The 23,924-nt window shown below is 49.8% G+C and overlaps 1 protein-coding gene across 2 annotated transcripts in view; it reads left to right on the top strand.

Moving 5' to 3' along the window:
- RTN3 (reticulon 3) overlaps positions 1-23,924 on the top strand; it is a 50,909-nt gene that overhangs the window by 12,583 nt on the left and 14,402 nt on the right. Inside the window, exons 2-3 of one of the 2 annotated variants that reach the window (XM_056852549.1) lie at positions 1,900-1,948; positions 12,268-14,300. In XM_056852549.1, coding sequence (XP_056708527.1) covers positions 1,900-1,948; positions 12,268-14,300 — 2,082 coding nt within the window. Of the gene's footprint in view, positions 1-1,899; positions 1,951-12,194; positions 14,301-23,924 lie in introns of both variants that reach the window. The other variant, XM_056852548.1, reaches the window with a different exon arrangement.

Raw genomic sequence — 23,924 nt, 5'->3', positions numbered from 1 at the left:
GAAGCCAGCTGGGTGACCTTGGGCTAGTCACAGCTTTCTTAGAGCTCTCTCAGCCCCACCTACCTCACTGGGTGTCTGTTGTGGGGAAGGGAAGGTGATTGTAAGCTGGTTTGAGTCTCCCTTAAGTGGTAGAGAAAGTTGGCATATAAAAACCAACTCTTCTTGAACCCAGTTCTCCAGATTGGAGTCCATCGCTCTTAACCACTACACAACACTGGCTCTGGCTTTAGAGCCATGGATTTTAAGCCACCCACCCACGCTGCTCTGCCCATACACAATACTTCCAGAGTTGCCTTGGAACCTAGTGTAGGAAATGCAGCAGGAAGATTGTCTGCTTAGAGGTAATTAAAAGGAATCATGTGGGATCTTAAAGACTAACAAGTTTTTATTCTCACATAAGCTTTGGTGAGCTGGAGCCCTCTTTGTTAGGGGCATAACAGTCTCTGCATGTGTCGAAGCAAACTCTGGTGTGTGAAAGTCTGTGTTAGAATGAAAATGTTGTTAGCCTTTAGGATGCTGTAAGACCCTGGCTTGTTTTGCATCAACAAGTAACACTGCTACCCCTCTGGAATGATAAGTATAGAGCAGGGGTCCCCAGTGTGGTGCCTGCGGTTGCCATGGCACCCATCAGTATCTGTCGAGGTGCCTGCCAAGTGCTTTTAGAAAGTAGTGGAGCCAGGTGGGGTTTTTACCCAGCAAGGTGTCTGATTGGCCATTGTAGATTTGATTGGCTTGCAGGGTTTTTTTTTAAAGACTGCTTTGGCAGCAGCTGCCACCACTGCACAAGGATCTTTGCACAAAAATCTTTACTGTGTGGTTGAAGGTAAGATGCGACAGCCATTTTGTGGTTGGCTCCACCTCCTGCGGTAGCCATTTTGTAGCTGCGTCCACCACGCTATGTCAGAATTCTAAAGGTATCCACAGGCTCAAAAGGGTAGGGGGTCCCTGGTATAGAGGGTCACCTGACTACTGTTGTAGTTCAGATTTACATAGCTGGTGGTGGAGGTGTGGGATGAGCCCTAGGCTGAATAATGCAATTTGCTTTCGGTGCACTTTGTAGGATCATTTGCGAGTGGGTTTTCCTGTTTCTCACAGTAAAATCAGGTTGCAAAGTGCGTTGAAAGTGGATCGAAAGAGCGTTATTCGGTGTATGTGAAAGCAGCACTAGTAACTCTCCCCTTAACCAGTCCTGTTGGAAATCCCTTTGTGTGGCATGCCAAGGACACGGCCTCCGTAAAATGAAGCAATCAGTTGCTCTCTGGTACTAAAAGAGTTCCGGTCATTAAAGTGAGATTGCTTTTAATCTTCCCTTGGCATTTAGAATCATAGAGTTGGAAGGGACCACCAGGTTCATCTAGTCCAACCCCCTGCACAATGCAGGAAATTCACAACTATCTCCCCCACACACACACACCCAGTGACCCCTACTCCATGCCCAGAAGATGGCCAAGATGCCCTCCTTCTCATGATCCGCCCAAGGTCAAAGAATCAGCATCGCTGACAGATAGCCATCTAGGCCTCTGCGTAAAAACCTCCAGGGAAGGAGAGATCACCACCTCCCGAGGAAGCCTGTTTCACTGAGGAACCACTCTTAATTGTTTCTGGCAAGGAAAACTGTCTTATGGATATTCTTGTGCAACTCGGGTTTCTTTTTTTCTTCTCAAGCGGTCAGGTCATATCCTTCAACGGGCCTCGCTCCATAGGTGTTTCCTAAAACTTCTAAGCGGGGCTTGGCCGCAAGGTGAGTGAGAAGCCACCGCCGATCTCTTCTCCACCCCTCTCCCATGGCCCTCGGGCGGCTCGAGAACTGGAACCTGATTTACTGAAGCAGTGTGAATTGAATGTTATTTCCCTCCTCTCCGAGGTTGTTGAGTCTCATCCTCTGTATTTTCCTTTCAGATTCCTTTGTTTCTTCCTCTCAGCCTGTCTCTCTCTTTTCGACCTCGCAAGGCAAGTCTGTCATTTTTCTTGTACCCTAATAAAAGAAAAATGTTGAGAAAGAGGCTGTAACTGGGGACAGAATGAGGTCCGTCTTCTCAAATTCTTCCTTGAAACCTCTAATTAGCTCCTGAACTTCTTGTCGGGTTACATTCAACAGATATTAATTCATAACCAGCTGGAGCTGGTTTCCACGTACATCACTGCCACTGTTAGTAAGGTGTACATCATTAAATACACACACGCACACACACACAAATTAGTCTTGAAACCTGACATGGTCCCCCAAAATACTGACCGGATCCCGTGGATCTGTTCCGCTAATGGCAGCACTTTCCTGCATTGCAAGGATACTTACACTAGAGGCTTCTTGCGTCAGAGGAAGAGCATTGCACTCAAGGAAAGCACCGCCGTTAGCTGAACGGATCCATTCTATATTTTTGTGGGCCCAGATTGACAGTGGTGTGTTCTTTAAAAAGGAAACGCTACACACGATTGCAAAGTAAAACCTTGTTTATCAGTTTAAACAAGCTTTCTGAGGATTATTTCCAAGCAAAGCAACACATGCCCCACAATGTAGAGCAACTGCCGTATGGGGAACAGTTAAATGCTTAGGGCTGTTTAGCTTGGAAAAAAGGCAGTTAAGGGGAGAAAGGGTAGAGGTCTATAAAATTATGTATGGTATAGAGAGAGTGGACACGGAGAGGTTTTTCTCCCTCCCTCATAATACTAGAACGCAGGGTCATCTGCTGAAGCTGGAGTGTGAGAGATTCAAAACCGATAAAAGGAAGTATTTCTTCACACAATGCATAGTGAAATTGTAGAACTCCCTGGATGTGGTGATGGCTGCTAACTTGGAAGGCTTTAAGAGGGGAGTAGACATGTTCATGGAGGAGAGGGCTATTCATGGCTGTTAGTAAAAATGGGTGCTAGTCATGATGCATACCTATCCTCTCCAGGATCAGAGGAGCATGCCTGTTATATTGGGTGCTGTGGAACACAGGCAGGATAATGCTGCTGCAGTTGTCTTGTTTATGGGCTTCCTAGAGGCACGTTGTTGGCCACTGTGTAAACAGACTGCTGGACTTGATGGGCCTTGGTCTGATCCAGCACGGCCTTCCTTATATTCTTATTTGTACAGTGAACTGGAGCTCTGTGACAGATGCGTCCTGGTTTTTTGGAGATAGGTTGCTTGAAACCAGAGCCCCAGGCTCTCTTGGGAGAAGTGTTTGCCGATGTGACTAGGAGGGCAGTGCCTTCTGTGTTAACAAACCTCTTCTGGCCGGTCTCCATCTCCACATCGCTTGACTAAGAATAGCCCTACAAAGCGACACAGAGGAAGTTAAAGGAAATGGCATGCTTTGCCAGTGCTGGAGAGAAAGGCAGCAGTGTGACCTACCCATTGGAGAAAGGTGCTTACAGCATTAAGACCATTGGGCACTGTACCCAGTCAGTGGGCTATATGTAGGCATAACGCTGGACAAGAACGCCATTCAAAAGGACTTGAATGAATGAAGAAACCTTACTAGAACGTAAGCTGCTTCTGCAGAAGGGTCAATTAATCGCAAGAATTTATCCGAAGTAAAGTTATGTGCCTTCCCCATTAAATTTCTCATGTGGGGTCACATGAACTGCCATCGAGTGAGCCTCTCAGACAGGAGGAAAGCTCTTGTGCGTTGCCTTCAGTTAAAATGACTTGGGTTTTAAACGTTCTACCCGTAGAACCTCTTTCCTTATCCATCTTTCAGCAGAGTTAGTCTTGCCTGTGGGATGGGAGCCATGGCTCAATGGTAGAGTACACTTTGCATGCAGAAGATCCCAAGTTCAACCCTAAGCTCCTCTAGTTAAAAGCAGCTCAGGAAATACTGGGGAAGACTCTCCTCTGCCCAAGGCCTTGGAGAGCTACTCCCAGTGAGCCTCATATGTTCATATTGATGTTCTCGTATTTGAAGGAAGAAGAGTTAGTTTTTATATGCCAGCTTTCTCTACCACTTAAGGAAGAATCAAACCGGCTTACAACCACCTTCCTTTCCACTCCCCACAACAGACACCCTGTGAGGTAGGAGGGGCTGAGAAAGCTCTAAGAGCTGTGACTAGCCCCAGGTCACCCAGCTGGCTTCATGTGGAGGACTGGAGAAACAAATCCAGTTCACCAGATTAGCGTCCCCCACTATGTGGAGGAGTGGGGAATCAAACCCAGTTCTCCAGATCAGAATCCACCACTCCAAGGAGGGCCCGTAGCCTAATGATGGGAAATCTTTGCTTGCAGAAGGTCCCAGATTCGGTCTCTCTGCCATTATTAGTCAGACGTATCTCAGTCTGTATAAAGCAGCTTCCTGTGAGAGGTGTCTTGGAAGGCACTCCAAGGTCAGGCAGGTTGCTGTCCAGGCCTCATGGGCCTCAGCATTGGCCCACATGGACTGTGTATGCCCTAGAACGCAGCCAACACTCCCTTGCATCTGTGCACTGCAAGGGTATGTTCAGGGGGCAAGCTGCCTTTTTTGGGGAGCCTGCTCTTGCCAGTTGTCTTGAGGAACTCCTGGGTTCCCCAGAACATGGTTTGAAAGCTGCTTATTAATGGATAGGGGGCTGCAGCTCAGTGGTAGAACATCTGCTTGGCATGCCGGAGGTCTCTGGTTCAGTCCCTGGCCTCTCCACTGAAAAGATCTGGCAGTAGGGGATGTGAAAAGAAGAAGAGTTGGTTTTTATATGCTGACTTTCTCTACCACTTAAGGAAGACTCAAACCGGTTTACAATCACCTTCCCCTCCCCACAACAGACACCCTGTGAGGTAGGTGGGGCTGAGAGACCTCTAAGAGAGCTGTGAATACCCCAAGGTCACCCAGCTGGCTTCATGTGTAGGAGTGGGGAAACCAACCTGGTTCACCAGATTAGCATCCGCTGCTCATGTGGAGGAGTGGAGAATCAAACCCGGTTCTCCAGATTAGAGTCCACTGCTCCTAACCACCGCTGCTAACCACTACACCACGCTGGCTCTAAACCCTCTGCCTGAGACCCTGGAGAGCTGCTGTCAGTCTGAGTAAACAATACTGACTTTTGATGGACTGTGGGCCTGGTTCAGTATAAGGGCAGCTTCATGTGTTCATAAGGAGTGAGCTTGGCATCTGCTGAGACAGCTTTGGGCAGCACCAGAGAACCATGATGTCACGTGTGTGTGCGTGTGCTGTCAAGTCACAGCTGACTTATGGTGACCCAGTAGGGTTTTCAAGGCAAGAGATGTTTGGAGGTGGTTTGCCATTGCCTGCCTCCACTTGGGCCGAGAGATCTGAGAGAACTGGGACTGGCCCAAGGTCACCCAGCTGGTGTCATGTGGAGGAGTGGGGAATCGAACCTGGTCCTCCAGGTTAGAGTCCGCCGCTCTTCACCACTACACCACGCAAGCTCTGCAGCGCCACAGGTACCACTCCACATTTTGCCAGCACATCCCAGTGAAAAGGAGTCCCTGAATTACCTGGGGATCCTCTCTTACACTGCTCCATAGCATCAGATGCGCCTCAGAACTAAACAGCTGCTCACAAGAGAGGTGCCAAGCTCAAAATCCTTTTAGCTTTTCACTTCATCAAAGGTTCTCGCAGTTGTGACTAGTGGGGAGCAGCTTACAACCACATTCCCCCCCCCAAGGATTGAAAGTGGAAGCTTACCAAAGAATCACACTTTGGAGATTGGTCTGCTTTTTAACAGTGAGAGCCCTAGCAGCTCGGTCAATCAGCCCCTTGCATCTTATCACCCCATTGTGAGTCTAATTCTGGAAGAAAGTACTTCACACAGTGTGTCATTTAACTTCCGGAGCACGCTGCCACAGGAAGGATTGGTGATAAAAGTACCCTTTAATGTGGCTACTTTTTAAAAGGGGGTTGGTTAAATTCGCACAGGACAGGTCTTGCCTCTAACTGCTCAAGGGAACCTCTGTGTTCGGAGGCAGTAATTCTCTGAATGCCATTGATGGGGTGGCGCAACAGCATGGAGAGCCTTTAACCCCCATGCCTTGTTTGTAGACTTTCTAGGGGCACATGGCTGAAGAAGAGTTGGTTTTTATATGCCAACTTTCTCTACCACTTAAGGGAGACTCAAACCGGCTTACAATCACCTGCCCTTCCCGTCCCCACAACAGACACCCAGTGAGGTAGGGGAGGCTGAGAGAATGTGGCTTGCCCAAGGTCACCCAGCTGGCTTCGTGTGTAGTAGCAAGGAAACCAATCCAGTTCACCAGATTAGCCTCCGCTGCTCATGTGGAGGAGTGGGAAATCAAACCCGGTTCTTCAGATCAGACTCCACCGCTCTTAACCACTACACCAAGCTGGCTCTTGGGAACAGGACCTAGACTAGATGGACCCGTGATCTGATCTACAGCAGGTACAGAAAAACCACCTCTTCCTGCTCTTAGCTGAGTGACCATATCAGTTTTCAAGCTATATTCTGGGGAACTTAGTGGGTGAGATGATTAGTAATTGTGAAGAGGCTTCTAGGAATAACGTCTGACTGCTGCTGCTGTGTGTTGGCACAGAAGCGTTGGGTGTGTCGAAATCCCCATTCTCTGTTCATGTGGACTCACCAGTAAGATTGAGGAGGTCTTAATCAGAACAGCACCTGGACTGGCATGTGAGCTACTCCCGGGATCTTTTCCAACATGCGGATGTTCATTGGAAGACATGAGAAGAGTTCCGTGTTTGGAAACCACAGGACGCAATCCAAGGAGACCATTTGGGTTCTTCCATGAAGGCTTCACAGGGTCGCATTCTGTACATGTGGAGTGGGGACAGGTGCGAAGCTTAGCAAGCCTGGCCTGTATGAAATGTGTCTCTTCGAGAGTTCCCCCGCAACGTAACAGGGATCTTCTTGACACGTCAGTGTAGAAAGGGTTCTCTAAAGGGGAAGAACTGAATGCCGTTGATATGAGAAGTAACAGAAGAGCTCACTGAATATAGTAAAACCTCACATCCCTGCTCCAGTTGTCTTGCAAAGCTGCGAAGACTGCCATGGGGGACACAAAAAGTATCAAGTTTGGAAGGGGGGGTTTCTCCTCTAGAGTAAAGCAGCGGTACAGAGAGTCTGTTGTCTCTGTGTAGTATATGGATCCTGCACACTCTCCTGTGTGTGTTAATACCACCAGTAGACAAACGTTAGTGTTGTGTCGGTATCCTGCAGGCTGTGGTCTAGTTAGTTGTTTGGTTTTTTACGTCAAGTCACAGCTGACTTACGGCGCCGGGGTTTTCCAGGCAAGAGATGTTCAGAGGTGGTTTGCCATGGCCTGCCTCCAGGTCACGTCCCTGGTATTCATTGGTGGTCTCCCTTCCAAACACTGACAGGGCCAAACCTGCTTAGCTTCCAAGATCTGATGAGATCAGGCTAGCCTGGGCTATCCAAGTCAAGGCAGACTAGTTAGTAATGTTAATAAGCCAGTCTGATACTGGGCCATATAGAGGTTCCTGAGGGGGGCTACAGCTGCCAGAGATAGGGTAGTGTTGTATCTTCTTTTAAGCTCAGTTGTGTGCGCCAGGCCTTATGAGAAAACACAGAGGTTAGACCAGGGGTGTCAAACATAAGGCCCGCGGGCCGGATCCGGCCCTTTGAGAACTCTTACCTGGCCTGCAAGGCAGCCGCCGCCACCCCCCCACTCTTGATCTGGGCTGCTGAGGCATGGCCCAGCCAAGTGGCATTTATGTCATATCCGGCCCTTGTAACAATTGAGTTTGACACCCCTGGGTTAGACAAAATGGCTCAAATTGGGATTTTAACATCTCCGAGGGTGGGGAAGAGGTTAGAGCCCGCTCAGCCTAATCTGCCCCGCAGGATCATTGCAACCTTAAAATGGAAGGGAGAGACCCGCACGTTGCAGACCAAGCAAGATAGATACGTAATTGGCAGACCGCACAAGCAGAAAGCCTGGCAGAATGTTTCTCCATCGTCCAGTTTCCACAGCAGCCAGGGGCCCGCACCGACTGTGCTTCCTCCTGGCACACAAGAAAAGGAGGTTTCAGCCTGTTTTTCCTCTTTGCTGCATTCTTTACCTCTGTCTCTTTCTTACACACACCCCTGCCTGCGTTGTGAGAAGGGGAAGGCGGGCAAAGTTCTGCCGCCACAAGCTCCTTCCAGTTGCGCACCTGTAGGATCCAACCCAGAGGATACAGTTCTATCATTCCCCCCCCCCCCAAATGGGATGATCCAGTGGCGGCCCTGCACAAACGGTTGCAGAAGCCTTTGCAATGTCAAAGGTATAAGGATGCTTGTTCCAGGTTAATTAGCATTCCTTTGCCTCGTTTAATCCATCCTTTGGAAATGTGGAGCGATGTAATGGCGTGATCTTCCAATGCACCTTAACCACCTCACTTGGGTAAGGATGCAAGAACTGCCCTTTCAATTTGCCCGTTGTGGGCCATAATAGATACCTTTGACTTTGAACTGCCCTTTCGGATCAGATCAGAGGTCCATCTACTCCAGCGTGGAGTACCCAGGAGTGGGAACCCACAAGCAGGAAACGGAGGCAACAACCCTCCCTTGCTGTTTTCTCCCTACTGTCTAATGTTCGGAGGTATGCTGCCTCTGAACATGGAGTTTCAATTTACCTATCACGGCTAAGAGCCATAGCTGTGTTTTTGCCCTTTGGAAATGTGCCAAGTTATCTGCAATAGGAAAGCTTTTAAAACTGGGGCGGGGGGGAGAATGTTCAGGGCAAATAGCAGGAAACCAGTTACAGCCTTTTGTAAAACCAACAAAAAAAGACATTTTTCTTATATTTTCCTCCCCTCTCACTACTTCGAAGTTCCCTCCAGACCCAGCTTGGCTGCAGACTGCTGGCTAACTTCTCTTTGGTGCTGTGGCTATATCACGTGCTGTTATGGCTGCTTCTGCACGTCCTGTCCTCCTCCCTTTAGTCTCACCTTTGTCTGTTGTCCACTGGCTTTATCGAAGCAACGAGAGCACAAACCAGTTCCGAATAGTTTTCCGCGAGAGGTCTGGGTGGGGGTGACGCTGGCAAGAAGTGGGAAGGCCAGCAGACAGCTGAGGGGGTCCGAAAAAGATGTTTAGTGCACTCTTCGTGTGTCGTTCTCCCCCCCCCCCCGATTGTGAAAGTTTCACCCTCCCACCCCACATATCTTGGGGCTTCAGCGAGGATGGGAAAAGTAGGGTATAAGGAACGCCCGGATTCCAAAATCCCAAGCTCAGTGTCGAGTCTACATTGTGCTCGTTTGGACAGCATGTTGAAAAATGGTAGATGGTCGAGTCTGACCATGAAAGTTGCTGCTGCCTTCTAAAAATTTTTTATCCAGGGCCTATGTTGATAGAGTAAGGGACGGGGGGACGGGGTACCACAGATCATGGCCAAGGGATGGGAAATGTTGTCGTGACGAGAGTTAGCTAGAGAAAGCCCCTTCCAGGATCCTTTTTTAGCTTTTGAAGAAGAAGAGACTATGCATATGGTGTATTTATCAGGAAAAAACACCTTACCTGTAGAAGGGGGGATAGGTGCAGGAGTGGGATCGAAACCGTTTGCAGACTTTAATCAGCATTGATTCTGTGTCATACTAGACCAGGGGTCCCCAACCTTTTTGAGCCTGGGGGCACGGTCGGAATTTCGGCATGGTGGGTGCAGCAGTAAAATGGGTGCCGCAAGAGGTGGAGTCAGCCACGAAATAATTAATTGCAGCTTCAGTTACAGTGTAGATTTTTGTGCTGTGGAGGCAGTTGTTGCAAATGCAGCATTTTAACAAATCTGCACAGCCGATCAAATCTCCAGTAGTCAATCAAAAGTCTTGCTGGGCAAAAAGCCCTACCTGGCCCCGCCCACTTCCTAAAAACATTTGGCTGGTGCCCCTAAAGGTGTTGGCGGGCGTCATGGTGTTCTCCTTCCCTGGAGGTTTTTAAGCAGAGGCTAGATACCATCTGTCAGCCAGGCTGATTCTGTGACCTTGGGCAGATCGTGAGAGGGAGGGCAGGAAGGGTTGCTCCCGTGCTCGGCACTCGTGGCCCTTTCTTGCATGGCCAGGGAAATGCCAATCACCACTTTGGAGCCAGGAAGCGATTTTCCTCCAGGCCAGATTGGCCAGGCATCAAAAGAGTTTCTGTCTAGACATTAGGAAGAATTTTCTAACTGTTAGAGTGGTACCTCAGTGGAACAGGCTTCCTCTGGAGGTGGTGAGCGCTCTTTCCCTGGAGGTTTTTAAGCAGAGGCTAGATGGCCATCTGTCAGCAATGCTCATTCTATGACCTTAGGCAGATCATGAGAGGGCGGGCATCTTGGCCATCTTTTGGGCATGGAGTAGGGGGTCACTGGGGGTGTGGGGGGAGAGGTAGTTGTGAATTCCCTCATTGTGCAGGGGGTTAGACTAGATGACCCTGGAGGTCCCTTCCACCTGTATTATTCTATGACAGATCAGCGGGTTTCACCTGAGCATCGGTCTTTCTCCAGTTGAGCTTTAGAACTCACCTGTGGCTGAGCTGACTTGGGAGTCAGAGGCAGCGAGCTCCCATGGTGGCATTTCAACATGAATCTCTCCCCAATCTCTGCCTGTACCCATTTTACAGGAGCAGTCCATTTCCAGATTTGGCTGGGAACACTTGTAAAATGTTTGGAAGTGCTGTGTGTAGCTGTGTTCCCAAGGCTCTGCTTAATATAGGACATCTCAGGAACCTTATTACCCTTCTGTTAAGAGTAGCACATTCAAAGCCAGCCTGCTGTTAATGGGTTGTGCCATGTTGATTTCCAATCCAAGAGAGCTAGTGGTACATTTTTTTCACCTGTATTACTGCTGTATTGGACTTTTGGGGTTTCTTGCTCTGTCGTAGTGGTGACCACAAATGTTTCGACCAGGAAACATGACTCACTGAAAACTGTGAGATCTACTTCCAGGTCAGAACAGAATTTCCGTGGTTTAGAGGAATGGGCGCGCACAATGGAAGATCAGTTGCTAAAAAGCATTGCCTGACCTGGGTGATCCAGGCTAGTCAGATCTCAGAAATTAAGCAGGGTCGGCCCTGGTTAGTATTTGGATGGGGTTGCCACCAAGGAATACCATGGGCGCTACACAGAGGCAGGCAATGGCAAACCACCTCTGTTCATCTCTTGCCTTGAAAACCCTAGTGGGTCGTCTTAAGTCGGCTGCGACTTGACGGCACTTTGTACACACACACAGCATTGGGTGATGGTGCAATTGAGCCCCTCGATAACAAGACATTTTCCTCCCACACATCAAGTCTGGTTACCTCAAGTAGTGCTCAAGTGAGCGTTTTGGCAGTTCGCTGCGAGCCTCAACTTTCAGTCCCGAGTCTCAGTTGTCCTTGAGAAATTCTTTTGTGGATTGTTCCCTCTGGCTTTAGCAGCACTCCTGGCCAAAAGACAGCCTTAACTTTCCCATGGTGTTGCAGCATCAAGTAATTTAGAAGCGAATTCTGTCGAGTAACTCCACTTAGCCAAACGTATGGGGAGATTGCTTTGGGCAATTCACCTTCAGTACTTTTCACAACCACAGCCCCGTTTTTTGAGAAGAGGCTCTTAGAATTGTTCCATGTGTAAGTGCAACCCTGGTAACTTTAAAGAATTGTTTTGGCGGAAACCACCTGCCTTTCCAGCGCTTTGTTGTACCTCCCCTGTTGCCCAGACATCAAGGACAGGGTCACTCGGTAGAGCAGAATCACCCAGCACCCAGTTACCTGGTTGGCCTTCTTATGGGGTTGCAGCAAAGGGTGCAGGATTGCTCTGAACTGTAGAAGGTCTGCCGGCTAGAACTGGCCAGTGTGGTGTTGTGCTATCGAATGTGCCGTGTTTTGCTTACCTTTACAGTTTGCCAAGGCTTTTGTGTTTGCTCAGAGCCCGTGTCTAATTTGAACTGAGGTCATTTCAGTAGGATTAGGTTTGCCTCGTTCTACACCCTTGCCACCTTCCGTAAATGTACACAGTCACTCAAGGATACTTGCAGACGTTTAAATGCACTGATGCTTCTGTTCCACCCGCCCAGCATGCCAAGGTCTTTTGCACACTTAATTGTTTTTGCTGGCTTCAGCGCTCCATGTGCTATGAAACTTGACCGTTGGTGGCTTTTATGTTCATGTGGATGGCAGCTCCCCTGTGAAGTGGCTTCCCTGTCCTTTGGGTGACGGTCCCATGCATGTGTGCCACGGCTGGTGTCCTGGAGTCTTGTCGTCCCTCTAGTTCTAAGAGCATGCTGCCTGCTTCACTGTGTGAAATCTGTAACAGCTACTGTGTGCATCTCTCCTTTTCTCTACTCTGGACCCTAAAGAAGGGACAGCACCTTTGACCGGAAAAGCACCTTCCAAAGCCGTGGCTCCTCCTTCCCCCGGATGCTTTTCGTCGGCTGATGCCCAAGCGTTTCACTTAACACATTCAGAAAACCAGAGGGAAACGAGTGGTAAACCGACACCCTTCCATGTAGAAGAATTCAGCGATGGCAAGAGATGGAGCCATTTTAGTGGGACCAGTGAAGATTCAGGAATAGAGGCAGCTTCTGTTGGATCCCCTGGCCCAGAGGAACCCTCATTCTCGGTTGGATCCAAAGCTCATAATTATGAGCCAGGGAGTCAGGCTGGCTCCCTTGGGCATGATTACTCTATGGGGGAAGTCAACATAGGCAGCACAGGTGATCTAAAAAGCCAATGCCAACCCAAACAACAACCTGTGGGTGGAGAGTCCAAATTTCCTCTACCAACCAACCCTCAAGAAGGGCCTGAGCAATTGCCGGCAAGAGTCCCGTGTTCTTCCTCCTCCTCCTGCCCTGCAGTCCCCGGTGATGCTGTTGCGGACAAAGATTCCCCTGAATCGCCTTTTGAAGTCATTGCCGACAAATTGGAGTTTGATAAAGAATTCAAAGATGCCGTTTCAAACAACTCCAATGACATCAGTAGCAACTGGGTCATGCACAGTGAACGGGAGCTGCTTACGGACATCCCAGAAGACAGCGTCTGTGAGTTTCGAGCCAAACCTCGTGGGGGGGGCAGAATTCCATCAGGACCCGGGCTCTCTCGCCAGTCTTCGGGCACGACGGCAGCCCTGGAGGAAGTGTCCAAATGTGTCCGCGAGATGCACAACTTCACGAGCGAGATGATGAACTGGGACTTGATTCCCACAGATCTCGGGGAGAACACCGCCGATTCCGTGAGTTCAGGCCACCCCACGTCGCCTACCAACGAGGCAGGCGGTGTCGTCGCAGGTTCGGCAGGCAGCAAGGCGGAAGCGGGTAGAACTTCCGCCCCTTATCAGCCTCTCAAGATCAATGCCCACCAAAAAGAAAGGACACTTCCAGACGCAGCAAAGCAGCCATCTCAGAAACAAGTGAACAGAGGGGCAGCTGCTGCAAAAACAGCCCCTGCAGCGGAACCGAAGGCTGATGTCTGTTGGCCAAATCCAGGCTTGCCCGAAACTATCGACGGCGACAGCTCCGGTGAGTCAGATGACACTGTCATTGAGGACACCGGGGCAGATCCAACCTTCCGAGGTGAGAAAGGCACAGAGAGCGGCACATTCAGAAGCCAACCTCAGAAGCCAACCTCTGCGCTGACGGCGTCTGTCAACAAGGAGAACATGACCATAGGTAGCAAAGACAGATCAGGCGAGCTGCGTAAACCTGCCCAAGAAGCCCGAGTCCCTTGTAAGACTCCGGAGGGCAATTGGGGATTCATTGATGACTTTGAGACCATCCAGACCAAGGCCGACGTTCTTGGAGGAAGCCCTGTTGGTGCACCACAGTTCCCTAAACGGTCCAATCCCAGCTTACCTGGCAATGAGGGACAGGATGCGAGTGGATGTGAGCAGGGCTTTTTTGGGAAACAGCCCAGGATCGAAAATGCTTCCCCCAGAGGGACCCCTGCTTCAGACAGAGTCAGAGAGGCTGCCCATCCAAATGCTCCAAATGGCGAGAGTTTTATGGACTTCATGAAGGAATGCTTGAAATCCAAGGGGAGCGAATCCCCCGAAGACCCCGTGGAAACGTTCTCTGAAGCGGAGCTAAAAGCAGCAAGGTCCGAAGTGTTTGTTCCGCCCTTTCAACAGCCGCTCAAGGCGACTCAAGATTTTGAGCAGGAGCACCTCACCATCAAGGCCCTCAAAGAAGCAGGGAGAAAGGCAGAGGCAGAAAAGCCGAGCAGGTTCTCCCCGCCTGGGGGAAGGCAGCTGGGGCAGTACGGGGAGAAATTGCACGAGCCCTCCGCGCCTGCTCAGAAGTCCGCCTTGGAGAAGAGACCCCTCTGCCTCGAGCAGGCCGTAGATGTGAAATTGTCTTCTGCCTCTGCTAGCTTTGGCATGCATGATGTTCCCCGGGCGTCATCTCAGGCCCCTCCTCCTGAGCTTCCCATACCTCATGCTATAGCGAAATTGCTGGCTGGAGTTTCAGGTAAACTTGCTGAGTTCACCTTACCGCTTGTACCCCACTTCAGAATAACAGCAGCTGTTTTTTCCTCATTGGGGGGGGGTGATGGGACATTTCAGTTGTTTCTCGTCAGTTTTGGAACCAGTGATTTGAAGTAGTCGGTGTTCCTCTAAGCGTGAAGCATCTAGGAGTATCTCAGGAGCGTGCATGCTTGGAGAAGCCCCAGACCACATTTGTGAGAGCCACTGCCAAAACCCAACTTGAACTCCCTCTCCCCCACTCCATCCCCCCCATAAAGCTCATAATTCCCAGGTTTGAGGAGGGGGCCATGGCTGAGTGGTAGAGCATCTGCTTGGCGCACAGAAGGTCCCTGGTTCCATCCCAGGCATCTCCAAGTTGAAAGGGTCAGGTAAAATAGGTGATGTGAGACACCCTGGAGAGCCGCTGCAGGTCTGAGCAGACAATATTGCCCTTGATGGACTGATTTCAGTACGAACCTAATAAACAGTACAATGGCTAAACAGGTCATTAGGTTTGCGCTCAGCTTTTCAGCGCAGGTTCTTGTCATTGCTTCTGATTTCAGTACGAGGCAGCTCCATCTTCAGTCGGCATCTCCAATAAAAAGTACCTGGAAAGGACCCTTAAATGCCATTTCCAATCAGAGTAGACAGCACTGGTGTAGACTAGGTAGATTAATGGTCTGATTGTGTGATGCGTAGTTTAATCTGTGTTCATTTGAGCAAGAGTTTGGAGGTCTTTTTTTGTTAAGGGCACAAAACTTAGTTGGAGTGCAAGACTATGTTTGGGATACTCGTAGTGCTCTCTTCGCCCCACGCATAACCATGCACTTTCTCCAGAGGCTCCCAAGATGCTGGCTGTCTCCTCTCCCCCGCACGCAGTGCTTCTGTGTTGAAGTCCTCAAACAGCTGGCCAAGATTGTATTTCGGTCAAGAATTCCAGTTCTCCGCTAATCCAGTTGATTCTAACTGGCCCTCTGGGTCCCGCAAGCAGTAGATGCCGCAAATGTTTCCGTTGACGGTTTCGAGTCACATGGCTGAGATTGTGCTGGGGCAGGGAGGGGGGTGTCGGAGATCGACTTTGGCCAAGGCAGGCTTGGATTTTGTAAGAGGTTATTGTAAAACTTGGGTTACATATCATGATCCAAGATTAGTTCTAGGGAGGAGTTTGGGCTGAGGGAACTACTGGTGAAACCGTTTGAATGGGGGGTGGTGGTATGCAACTCAGAATTTAAGGATTTTCACACACCCCGTCCCATTAGAGTCCTGAATAGAGCCTTTGTTTTGGTCTCCGCAATATATGCTTAGAGTGCATTTCAGCCTTTTCAACCATTCGGAGGCGTTCAAGAGATTAGGTAGAAGTCTGTCATGCCACACCTGTCACGTTTTTAAAATTCCATAGTAGCGGGTGTAGACGCCGTTTCTAACTCTTGCAATATGAGCCGAGTCGCAGTTGTCTGTTTCGGAGAGAGCTTGAGTTCTAACGCAGCTCAGTTCTTGCAAAGCCTCTCTTGCTGTTGGGAGGAAACCTCAGGGAATCTGCACAGACCCTTGGGATGCACAGAGAGACAGCGTGGTGTAGTGCGTAAGAGCGGTGGTTTGGAGCGGTGGACTCTGATCTGGAGAACCGGGTTTGATTCCCCCACTCCTCCACACAAGCGGTGGAGGCTAATCTGGTGAACTGGATTTGTTTCCCCACTCCTGCACGCGAAGCCAGCTGGGTGACCTTGGGCAAGTCACAACTCTGTTAGAGCTCTCTCAGCCCCACCTACCTCATAGGGTGTCTGTTGTGGGGAGGGAGAGGGATGGCGATTGTTAGCCGGTTTGAGTCTCCTTTAAGTGGTAGAGAAAGTTGGCATATAAAAACCAACTCTTCTTCTCTGAGCATACCGATGAAGAGCAGGGAACGATGGTGTGACGCAGTGGTCAGAGTGTCTGATTAGAGCCTGAGAGATCCAGGTTCAAATCCCCACACCGCTGTGACCCTTACTGGGCGACCTGGGGCCAGTTGCTTTCTCTCAGACTAATCCACCCCTTGGGATTGTTGTGGGTGCAAAACAAGCGAGGAAAGAGGCTTCCGAGCTCCTTGGAGGAAGGGAGGAGTGAAAGTGGCAAAGAGGCCAAACTACGAACCAAGGAAAGCCCATTTTTAAGCTTGCCTGTCCCATGAACTCAGTAAGCTGGCTTTTGCCAGGTCTTTCAGCCTCATCCCCACTCTCACCCACTTATAACAGAGCAATAACAAGTGGGGGAGGACCTTTAAGGGTCTGCAGGGGGCATCTCATTTTCCACTGCATCCCTTCCCCCACTATTTCCTCTTTTCCTTCCTTGGCAGGCCCCACAGCCTCTCCTTCCTGCTTCCTTCTCTCCTTCCCATCTACCTGCCAGCCTACCTTTGTCTGCCCTGTCTTTGGCTTTCCCTCCCCCAGTGGCTTCTCCCTAGGAAAAAGCTAGCCTGGTTGCACAGTAGTCATGCCACGGGGCTCAGTGGTATGAGTAGCAAGTCTCCAGTGGTCGCCATCAGGCCTGTCCTCAGCAAGACCTCCGTCAGGACACATGACAAGGGGTTGGGAGCCTTTCAAGGGTTGTTTTGGTCTCCAAGTCCACCCCTGCTTCCGCCAACCTGTAAAGCAAGGCTCAGCAAAATTATTGTGGTTACCTAGCAACAGCCCAAATGGCCACTGAGAGCTCAGTGGGCATTCTTTTCTTACTGCTAGAGGCATTGTTTCTGCTATTCTGGGGAGTTTTAGTCCCACTGTGCATTGTATTTTTTGTTTTATTTGTTTTTTTAGATCTCAGACTGTTCTGCAGGCCTGGGACATTCTTTAGGTTTATAGAGAAATTCCCTATCTGCCCCTAGACCTATTTTGCAGATCTGTTAATCCATACTCTAAACCCTGTTTTGAAATTAGATAGGCTACTGACCTGTCCTGTTTTTATATTGATAAGCACTGAGGAAGTGCCATAGCTCAGTGGCAGAGCGCTTGTTTTGCATGTACACGGCCCCAGGTTCCAGCTTTGGCATCTCCAGTTAAGGGATCCTGGGTTCCAGACATTAGGAAAGACTATCTCTGCTTAACACCCTGGAGAGCATCTGGCAGCTAGTGTTTAGCGAGACCGGTGGTCTGACTCTGTGTAAGTCAACTTTGTATATTCAGAGGCTGAGAAGATTGTGGCTTGGTGGTAGACTGGATGACTTACATCCAGGAGGTTCCAGATTCAATCCCCGGCAATCTCTAGTGGGGCTTTTCCTCAATACCTGCTTTCTTCCCTTTGAGATCTTGGAGGGCTACAACCAATCAAAGGTCATGCTGCGCTGGGTGGGTCGGTTGTCCGACTCGACTATGGCAACTTCTTATGTTTATAGAAGGAGCCCCGTGGTGCAGAGTGGTAAGCTGCAGTACTGCAGTCCAAGCTCTGCTCACGACCTGACTTCAATCCCGAGGGAAGTCGGTTTCAGATAGCTGGCTCAAGGTTGACTCGGCCTTCCATCCTTCCGAGGTCGGTCAAATGAGTACCCAGCTTGCTGGGGGTGAAGTGTAGATGACTGGGGAAGAAGGCGATGGCAAACCACCCCGTAAACAAAGTCTGCCTAGTAAACATCGGGATGTGACGTCACCCCATGGGTCAGGAACGACCTGGTGCTGGCGCAGGGGACCTTATCTTTTTTCAATATTTATAAATTTATCAAGAGAGTGCGTGTGAAGTATGTCGATGTCTTAACTATTTCACTGTTCTCCCCTTTAGAGGAAAGACCCGCTGAAGCCAGTGTGGTGTCATATTTTGCAACAAGTACACAGATTTGAATGGATGCAGGCAGCAGCTTTCGTCTGTGCAAACATGTGTGAGGACTTCAGTGTACAACTGTGTGCACAGCCCCTCCCCCCCACATGGAAATTCTGTCTGTAAGGAAAAGCATTGTGTGAAGGCTGCCCTCCAACTGCTCAGGTTTTTGGTGGCATCTAGCTTCTGCATTTCAGCTTTACCTCCTACGGAGAGCCAGTGTGGCATAGTGGTTAGAACATAGAACATAAGAAAGGCCATGCTGGATCATGCCAAGGCCCATCAAGTCCAGCAGGTTCACACAGTGGCCAACCAGGTGCCTCTGGGAAGCCCACAAACAAGAAAACTGCAGCAGCACCATCCTGCCTGTGTTCCACAGCACCTAATATAATAGGCATGCTCCTCTGATACTAGAGAGAATAGGTAAGCAGCATGACTAGTATCCATTTTAACTAATAGCCATGAATACCTCCATGAATATGTCCACTCCCCTCTTAAAGCCCTCCAAGTTGGCAGCCATCACACATCCTGGGGCAGGGAGTTCCACAATTGAACTATGCGTTGTGTGAAGAAATACTTCCTTTTATCTGTTTTGAATCTGTCACCCTCCAGCTTCAACAGATGACCTCGTGTTCTAGTATTACAAGAACAGTGCATAATTTTATAGACCTCAATCATATCTCCCTTATCTGCCTTCTTTCCAAGCTAAACAGCCCTAAGCGTCTTAACCGCTCCCCATAGGACAGTTAGAGTGCAGGACTAGTGTTTGACCTGGGTTCAAATGCCGCTTCCACCGTGAAAGCTCACTGGGTGACCTTGAGGGGAAGGAAGGGCCACTCTGAACACCTTGGAGGAAAGGCAGAATGAAAGTGGTAATCAATAGGGCAGCATTGTGTTAGCTGCGTGCCCGGGAGAAGCGTAGCAGACAATGAAGCTCTTCCTTAATTGAGGATGAAGGTGCTTATAAATTCAACAGATGTGGGCGTTAGTTGGAAATGAAACAAATGTTATCCTGAGCCTGTAGGCTGGGCCCTGTGAGAGATTCAAAACAGATAAAAGGAAGTATTTCTTTACACAATGCATAGTTAAATTGTGGAACTCCCTGCCCCAAGATGTGGTGATGGCTGCCAACTTGGAAGGCTTTAAGAGGGAAGTGGACATGTTCATGGAAGAGAGGGCTGTTCATGGCAACTAGTCAGAATGGATACTAGTCATGCTGCATACCTATTCTCTCCAGTATCAGAGGGGCATTTCTAATATATGAGGTGCTGTGGAGCACAGGCAGGATAAATGCTGCTGCAGTCGTCTTGCTTGTGGGCTTCCTAGAGGCACCTGGTTGGCCACTGTGTGAACAGACTGTTGGACTTGATGGGCCTTGGTCTGATCCAGCAGGGCCTCTCTTATGTTCTCCAGTGAGATTTAGGCCATCATTCCCAACTCAAGCATGAAGCCCTCACCGATCCTACCGCGATATTCTGGGCTGCCATCCCTTCTCTGCATGGTCCAAAGGTTGCTGCAAAGATGCATTTTGTGCTCTCGGGAATCAGGCGATGCTGGAGAGACAGGAGAAAAGGGAACTAAACATTAGCAGACACACGGTCCAGGACTTCACAACCCTGGGGAGTGTTTGTGTTTGTGCGTGCACCCTGGGAAGGTTCCTTTTTGTCTGTGTCGTATTTATGGGTTGCTGCTTAACAAGCACCGGGAAATCTTGGCTTTTACTCTGTCCGCTTGGGAGCAGACGTGGTTTGAGCAGTGGGGCTTTCCCTTTGGGCCTATTTCTCCCCCTCCCCCAAGCCTGTGAGTGAGGGGGAGGATTAATGGGGGGGTATTGTTGTTCTTCCCCCACCCCCTTTGTGGCCAAGGATCAAGCAGTCTAGAAAATGTTTTCTTATGAACTTATCTTTGGAAAGCTGCCCGCTGCCCATTTCCCGCAAAGAGATCCTCCCAGTATATGAACAGGCAGTGTGTTGTGCTGGGTTTTAAATGCATCTTCTGTGTTGCTTTGAGGCTGCAGGATGGAGGGAGGGGCCGTTACTGAATGACAGAGCGCATGCTTTGCATGTGCAAAGTCCCAGGGTCCGTCTGGGATCTGGTGTTGCAGTGGGAACCAAATGATTTGCATGCAGATTTCTTCCCCCACCCCCGCTAAACAGCTTTTCTGTAGCAGGCCTGGGAATAGCGTTGCGGAGAGAAATTCTCTTCGTTCCTCTTTTCCCAGTTTCTCCCTGAAATGCAACAATCCGTTTCTTTTCCTCCTTTTAGGAACTTTTGAGTCTGTCTCTGATCGATCCTGTTTCGATCAAAGAGAAGTTCGGAGAGGGGAGGGGCAGGAAGGGAGTGCTCGCCACACCTTCAGAATTTCGCTCTATAGAGGCGCAGAGATGGGGCGGCCTCTTCCCAGACCTTCCCGTCCTCCTGCTAGAACACCAGCCTGTGTCATATCATGTAAAGCAACTGCAAGGAATGAGGTTACAAAAGGGTTCCAGGAAAGTGGGGGGAGGGGACCGAGAAGAATCAACAGCTGTGTCTACGCAAGTGAATTTGAGGGAAAGAAGTTCTCCTTGAAGCACCTAAACTGAGTGGAAAAACAGCTTAAATAAAATAAAATTTCCCTCCTCTCAGCTCTTGGGATTTCTCAAGGCTTTGCCCCGTATCTTCAAGTTGCGCTTCCCAGCCCCAAGGGCTGGAAACTTGCATTTAATATAAAAACAGAACACTGAGGGTCTGAGGATGATGCAGTAGCAACAAAACAGCCCTGTCTGTTCACGAGCGGAGCTTCATGAAAAATGCAGGCTCGATGGGCCGGAGGGCGAGGAGCCAGCAGAAGATTTCCCAGCAGCCAGTCGCAGCGAACCAGTAAACTTGAGCCAGAGAGCAATGAAAACGGCATCGACGCCTCGTAAAGAGAAGCCGAGGGGCTTTTTCCCCCCCATTCTGGCTTGACCGCTCCTGCTTATTCGGCATCGATCGCTGTCAATGCGTTTTCATCTGCTGCATTTGCAGAAAGACTTGCCAAGGTTAAAACAAAAAATTCCCTGGCCGATTCTCTAGCAGCCTCCTTTGCCGGGCGTTTTTATTTTCATTTTGCTCTTGCTCTGGCTAAACGCCTGCGATCCCATCCGTCATCCTTTCCCTGCTGCAACGTCCCACTCCTGGCCGCCTTGACAGCTGTTGTGGGGTGGCAGAGAAGGGGGGCAACCTTGCCCGGCCGTTGCTGCCAATGGGGCTTTTGTGCAGGAAGCAAGCAGCCAGCCTCCCCCTCTTTTCCCTAAGCCCCCACCCCCTGAAATATATATATGCTTCTGTTCTGATCTGGTTATCTGTTCCATGGCGGAACAAACACCTGCGGCACAAAACCTTTTTCAGCTGTGGAACTGGCTCTCCAGTCAATCTTTCACCCATGCACCGCCTTAACAGCATGGAAGCATGTGTGGGTTTGGGGGGGTCACCTCAGAAGTGCGTCAAGAGCCACCGAGCGAGGTGGTTTGTTGGGCGGGCCCCAACCATTCCACCTCCTGTTGTGTTCTGTGGGGCAGACCTGAAACCAGCTTTCCTCTTGCGTTCAAACCAATAATCATAAAGGGGAAGGAAGCTACTAAGATGTCCAATAAACAAACCTCTGTCAAGTAGTACCTTTATCAGGGAGTATAACTTGTTAATAATTTATAACAAATCTCTTTAAGTGAAATTACCCATATTCAGGTTGCTAATTCACCAGGGTCAGTTCCAAATTACATACAACTTCAACTGTTTACATTTATAATTGATACAGAAAACGTACAGATGACACATCACAGTTAATACGGTAATAGTCCCAAACAAATAAGCTAATCCAACGGGTAATGTTCTGTGTTACAGATATTGTGACAACTGTCCCTGGTGAATTAGCAACCTGAATATGGGTAATTTCATTTAAAGAGATTGTTATAAATGATTGACAAGTTATACTCCCAGGTTTATTCCTCTTGAGTTTGGCAGGGTGACTCAGAGCCCGCCGCCGCTCTGGTGGGCAGCCCCTCCCCCTGCCTCAGCCTCCCACACTGGCTGGGAGCATCAGCAGCACGGGGCTGACCTGGCTGCCAGCTGCCCGGCACGCGTTTAGAAATCCAGAGGGCTGGGTTCTCCTACTGAGGCTCCAGCGTCTTGGATTAGCGGGTTATTTCCTTGCATCATCCGGGTAGGCAGGACTAAGATCTTGAACTTCCTGTCTGCCCGTTGGCGGGAAATAGCCTGCAATATCTCAGTTCCGTCCTGCCTCCTAAGGGTTCGCAGGTCGTAAGCACAGCTCTGTGCTTACCGGGTTGGATTTTTGCCTTCCAGCCGTGTTCTTCGTCAGCTCCTTGTGTACTCTCCCGTCTTTTGTCCTGTGAGTGTTGCTCCTTGTTGTTCTTTGTGTTTTGTCCGTTGTTTTAGTGTGTTTTTTGGCTGGCTCTTTGATCCCCGGGGTTTTTCCCGCGGAGATTCAAAATGGCGGACGCAACGATTGAGAGGGAGGACGACCTCCTCTCAGTGACCGATTATCAACTTGGTCTCGTGCAATCCGTCTCTAAGGAGCCGATTTCTTCCAATGCCCGCGATTGCGGTGCCTTAGGAAGTGAGGGGCAGGAGCCCCCTGGCCCAGCCCCGGAGGAAGCTGCCAAGCCTAAAAGGTCGCGCAAGCCGGCATCGGCAAGAAGGACCGCTCCGGCTCTTCAAGCGTTTAAAAAACGCAAGCGCGGCCACAAGGTAGCTTCTTCCCCGAGAGCCGGGAAGAAAATCCCCGCCTCCTCGGTCGCAGATGATCCTGCTCGGGACGCGGATGCCTCAGGATCCTCGTCTGTTCCTCTCACGTCGCCCTGGACGTCGGGAGCGGGTAATGTTCCCTATGCAGGTTGTGCCCCCTTCCATTTGGCGGCGGGCGGCTTTTTACCCCCCTCCTTCCCTCCGGGCGGCCATTTTGGATCCTATCCTTCTATGGGCGGCCATTTTTCTTCTGGCCTCGTGGCTGCTAACTTACAGCCGGTAAACCCAGATGCGGGGGGCCCTTTCCCACCTCACTCTAGTGGTAAGTTGCTTACTAGGGAGGAGGCGGATGAATTAATTAATGTTGCCCTCCAAAGACAATGGATGGCCTTTCAAGCCCACCAAAGCCGCTCTCAGGTCCTGGCAGGGCAGGGTACAGTGGACTCACCTACCTCTTCTTCTAGTAGATCTCATTCTACAGGAAGAGGAATCGATTCCTCTCAAAATAAGAGTCCTTCTACCATCCCTCAGTGGCCTACCAAGGCAGCCTTAAAAACCCAGGTCTTGGTTCAGGATGATGATTCCCAAGCCTCCTCTCATGAATCGGATCAGGAGAAAGAGGAGGGAGAATTTGAAACTGATGACGAGGAGGTCTCCTCTGAGGAACCTCAGGTTCGTCTGTTTAAGGATGAGGATTACCAATCCCTCCTGGCAAAAGCCATTTTAGCTCTAGACCTTTATGAGGAATCTTCTGAGCCTGAGTCTTCTCAACCTAAACTAAAACGAGGTATTGCTGAATGTTTCCCTCGCCAAACTGTTAAACACAATTTGGTTCCGTTCCCTGAATTTTTTCTTAAGGCAGTGCATGATGAGTGGAGCAATCCATCTGCAAGCAGACAAACTCCTCCATCAATTAAAAAACTTTACACCCTTGCTCCTCATGCCATGAGCCTTCTAAAGGTTCCACTGGTTGATGCTCCTATAGTGGACTTACAATCCCCGGGTCTCGTGCCTGAGGATGGTCTGGGATCCCTCAGGGATCAGTTAGATAGAAAGGCAGAAGCTCTTACCAGAAAAGCCCATGAGAACGCTGCCCTGGCTATCCAGGCCAGCGCAACTACCT

This window comes from Euleptes europaea, chromosome 7 (genome assembly GCF_029931775.1).
Source record: "Euleptes europaea isolate rEulEur1 chromosome 7, rEulEur1.hap1, whole genome shotgun sequence".
Lineage (NCBI taxonomy): Eukaryota > Metazoa > Chordata > Lepidosauria > Squamata > Sphaerodactylidae > Euleptes > Euleptes europaea.
This window is presented reverse-complemented; position numbering and strand designations above follow the sequence as displayed.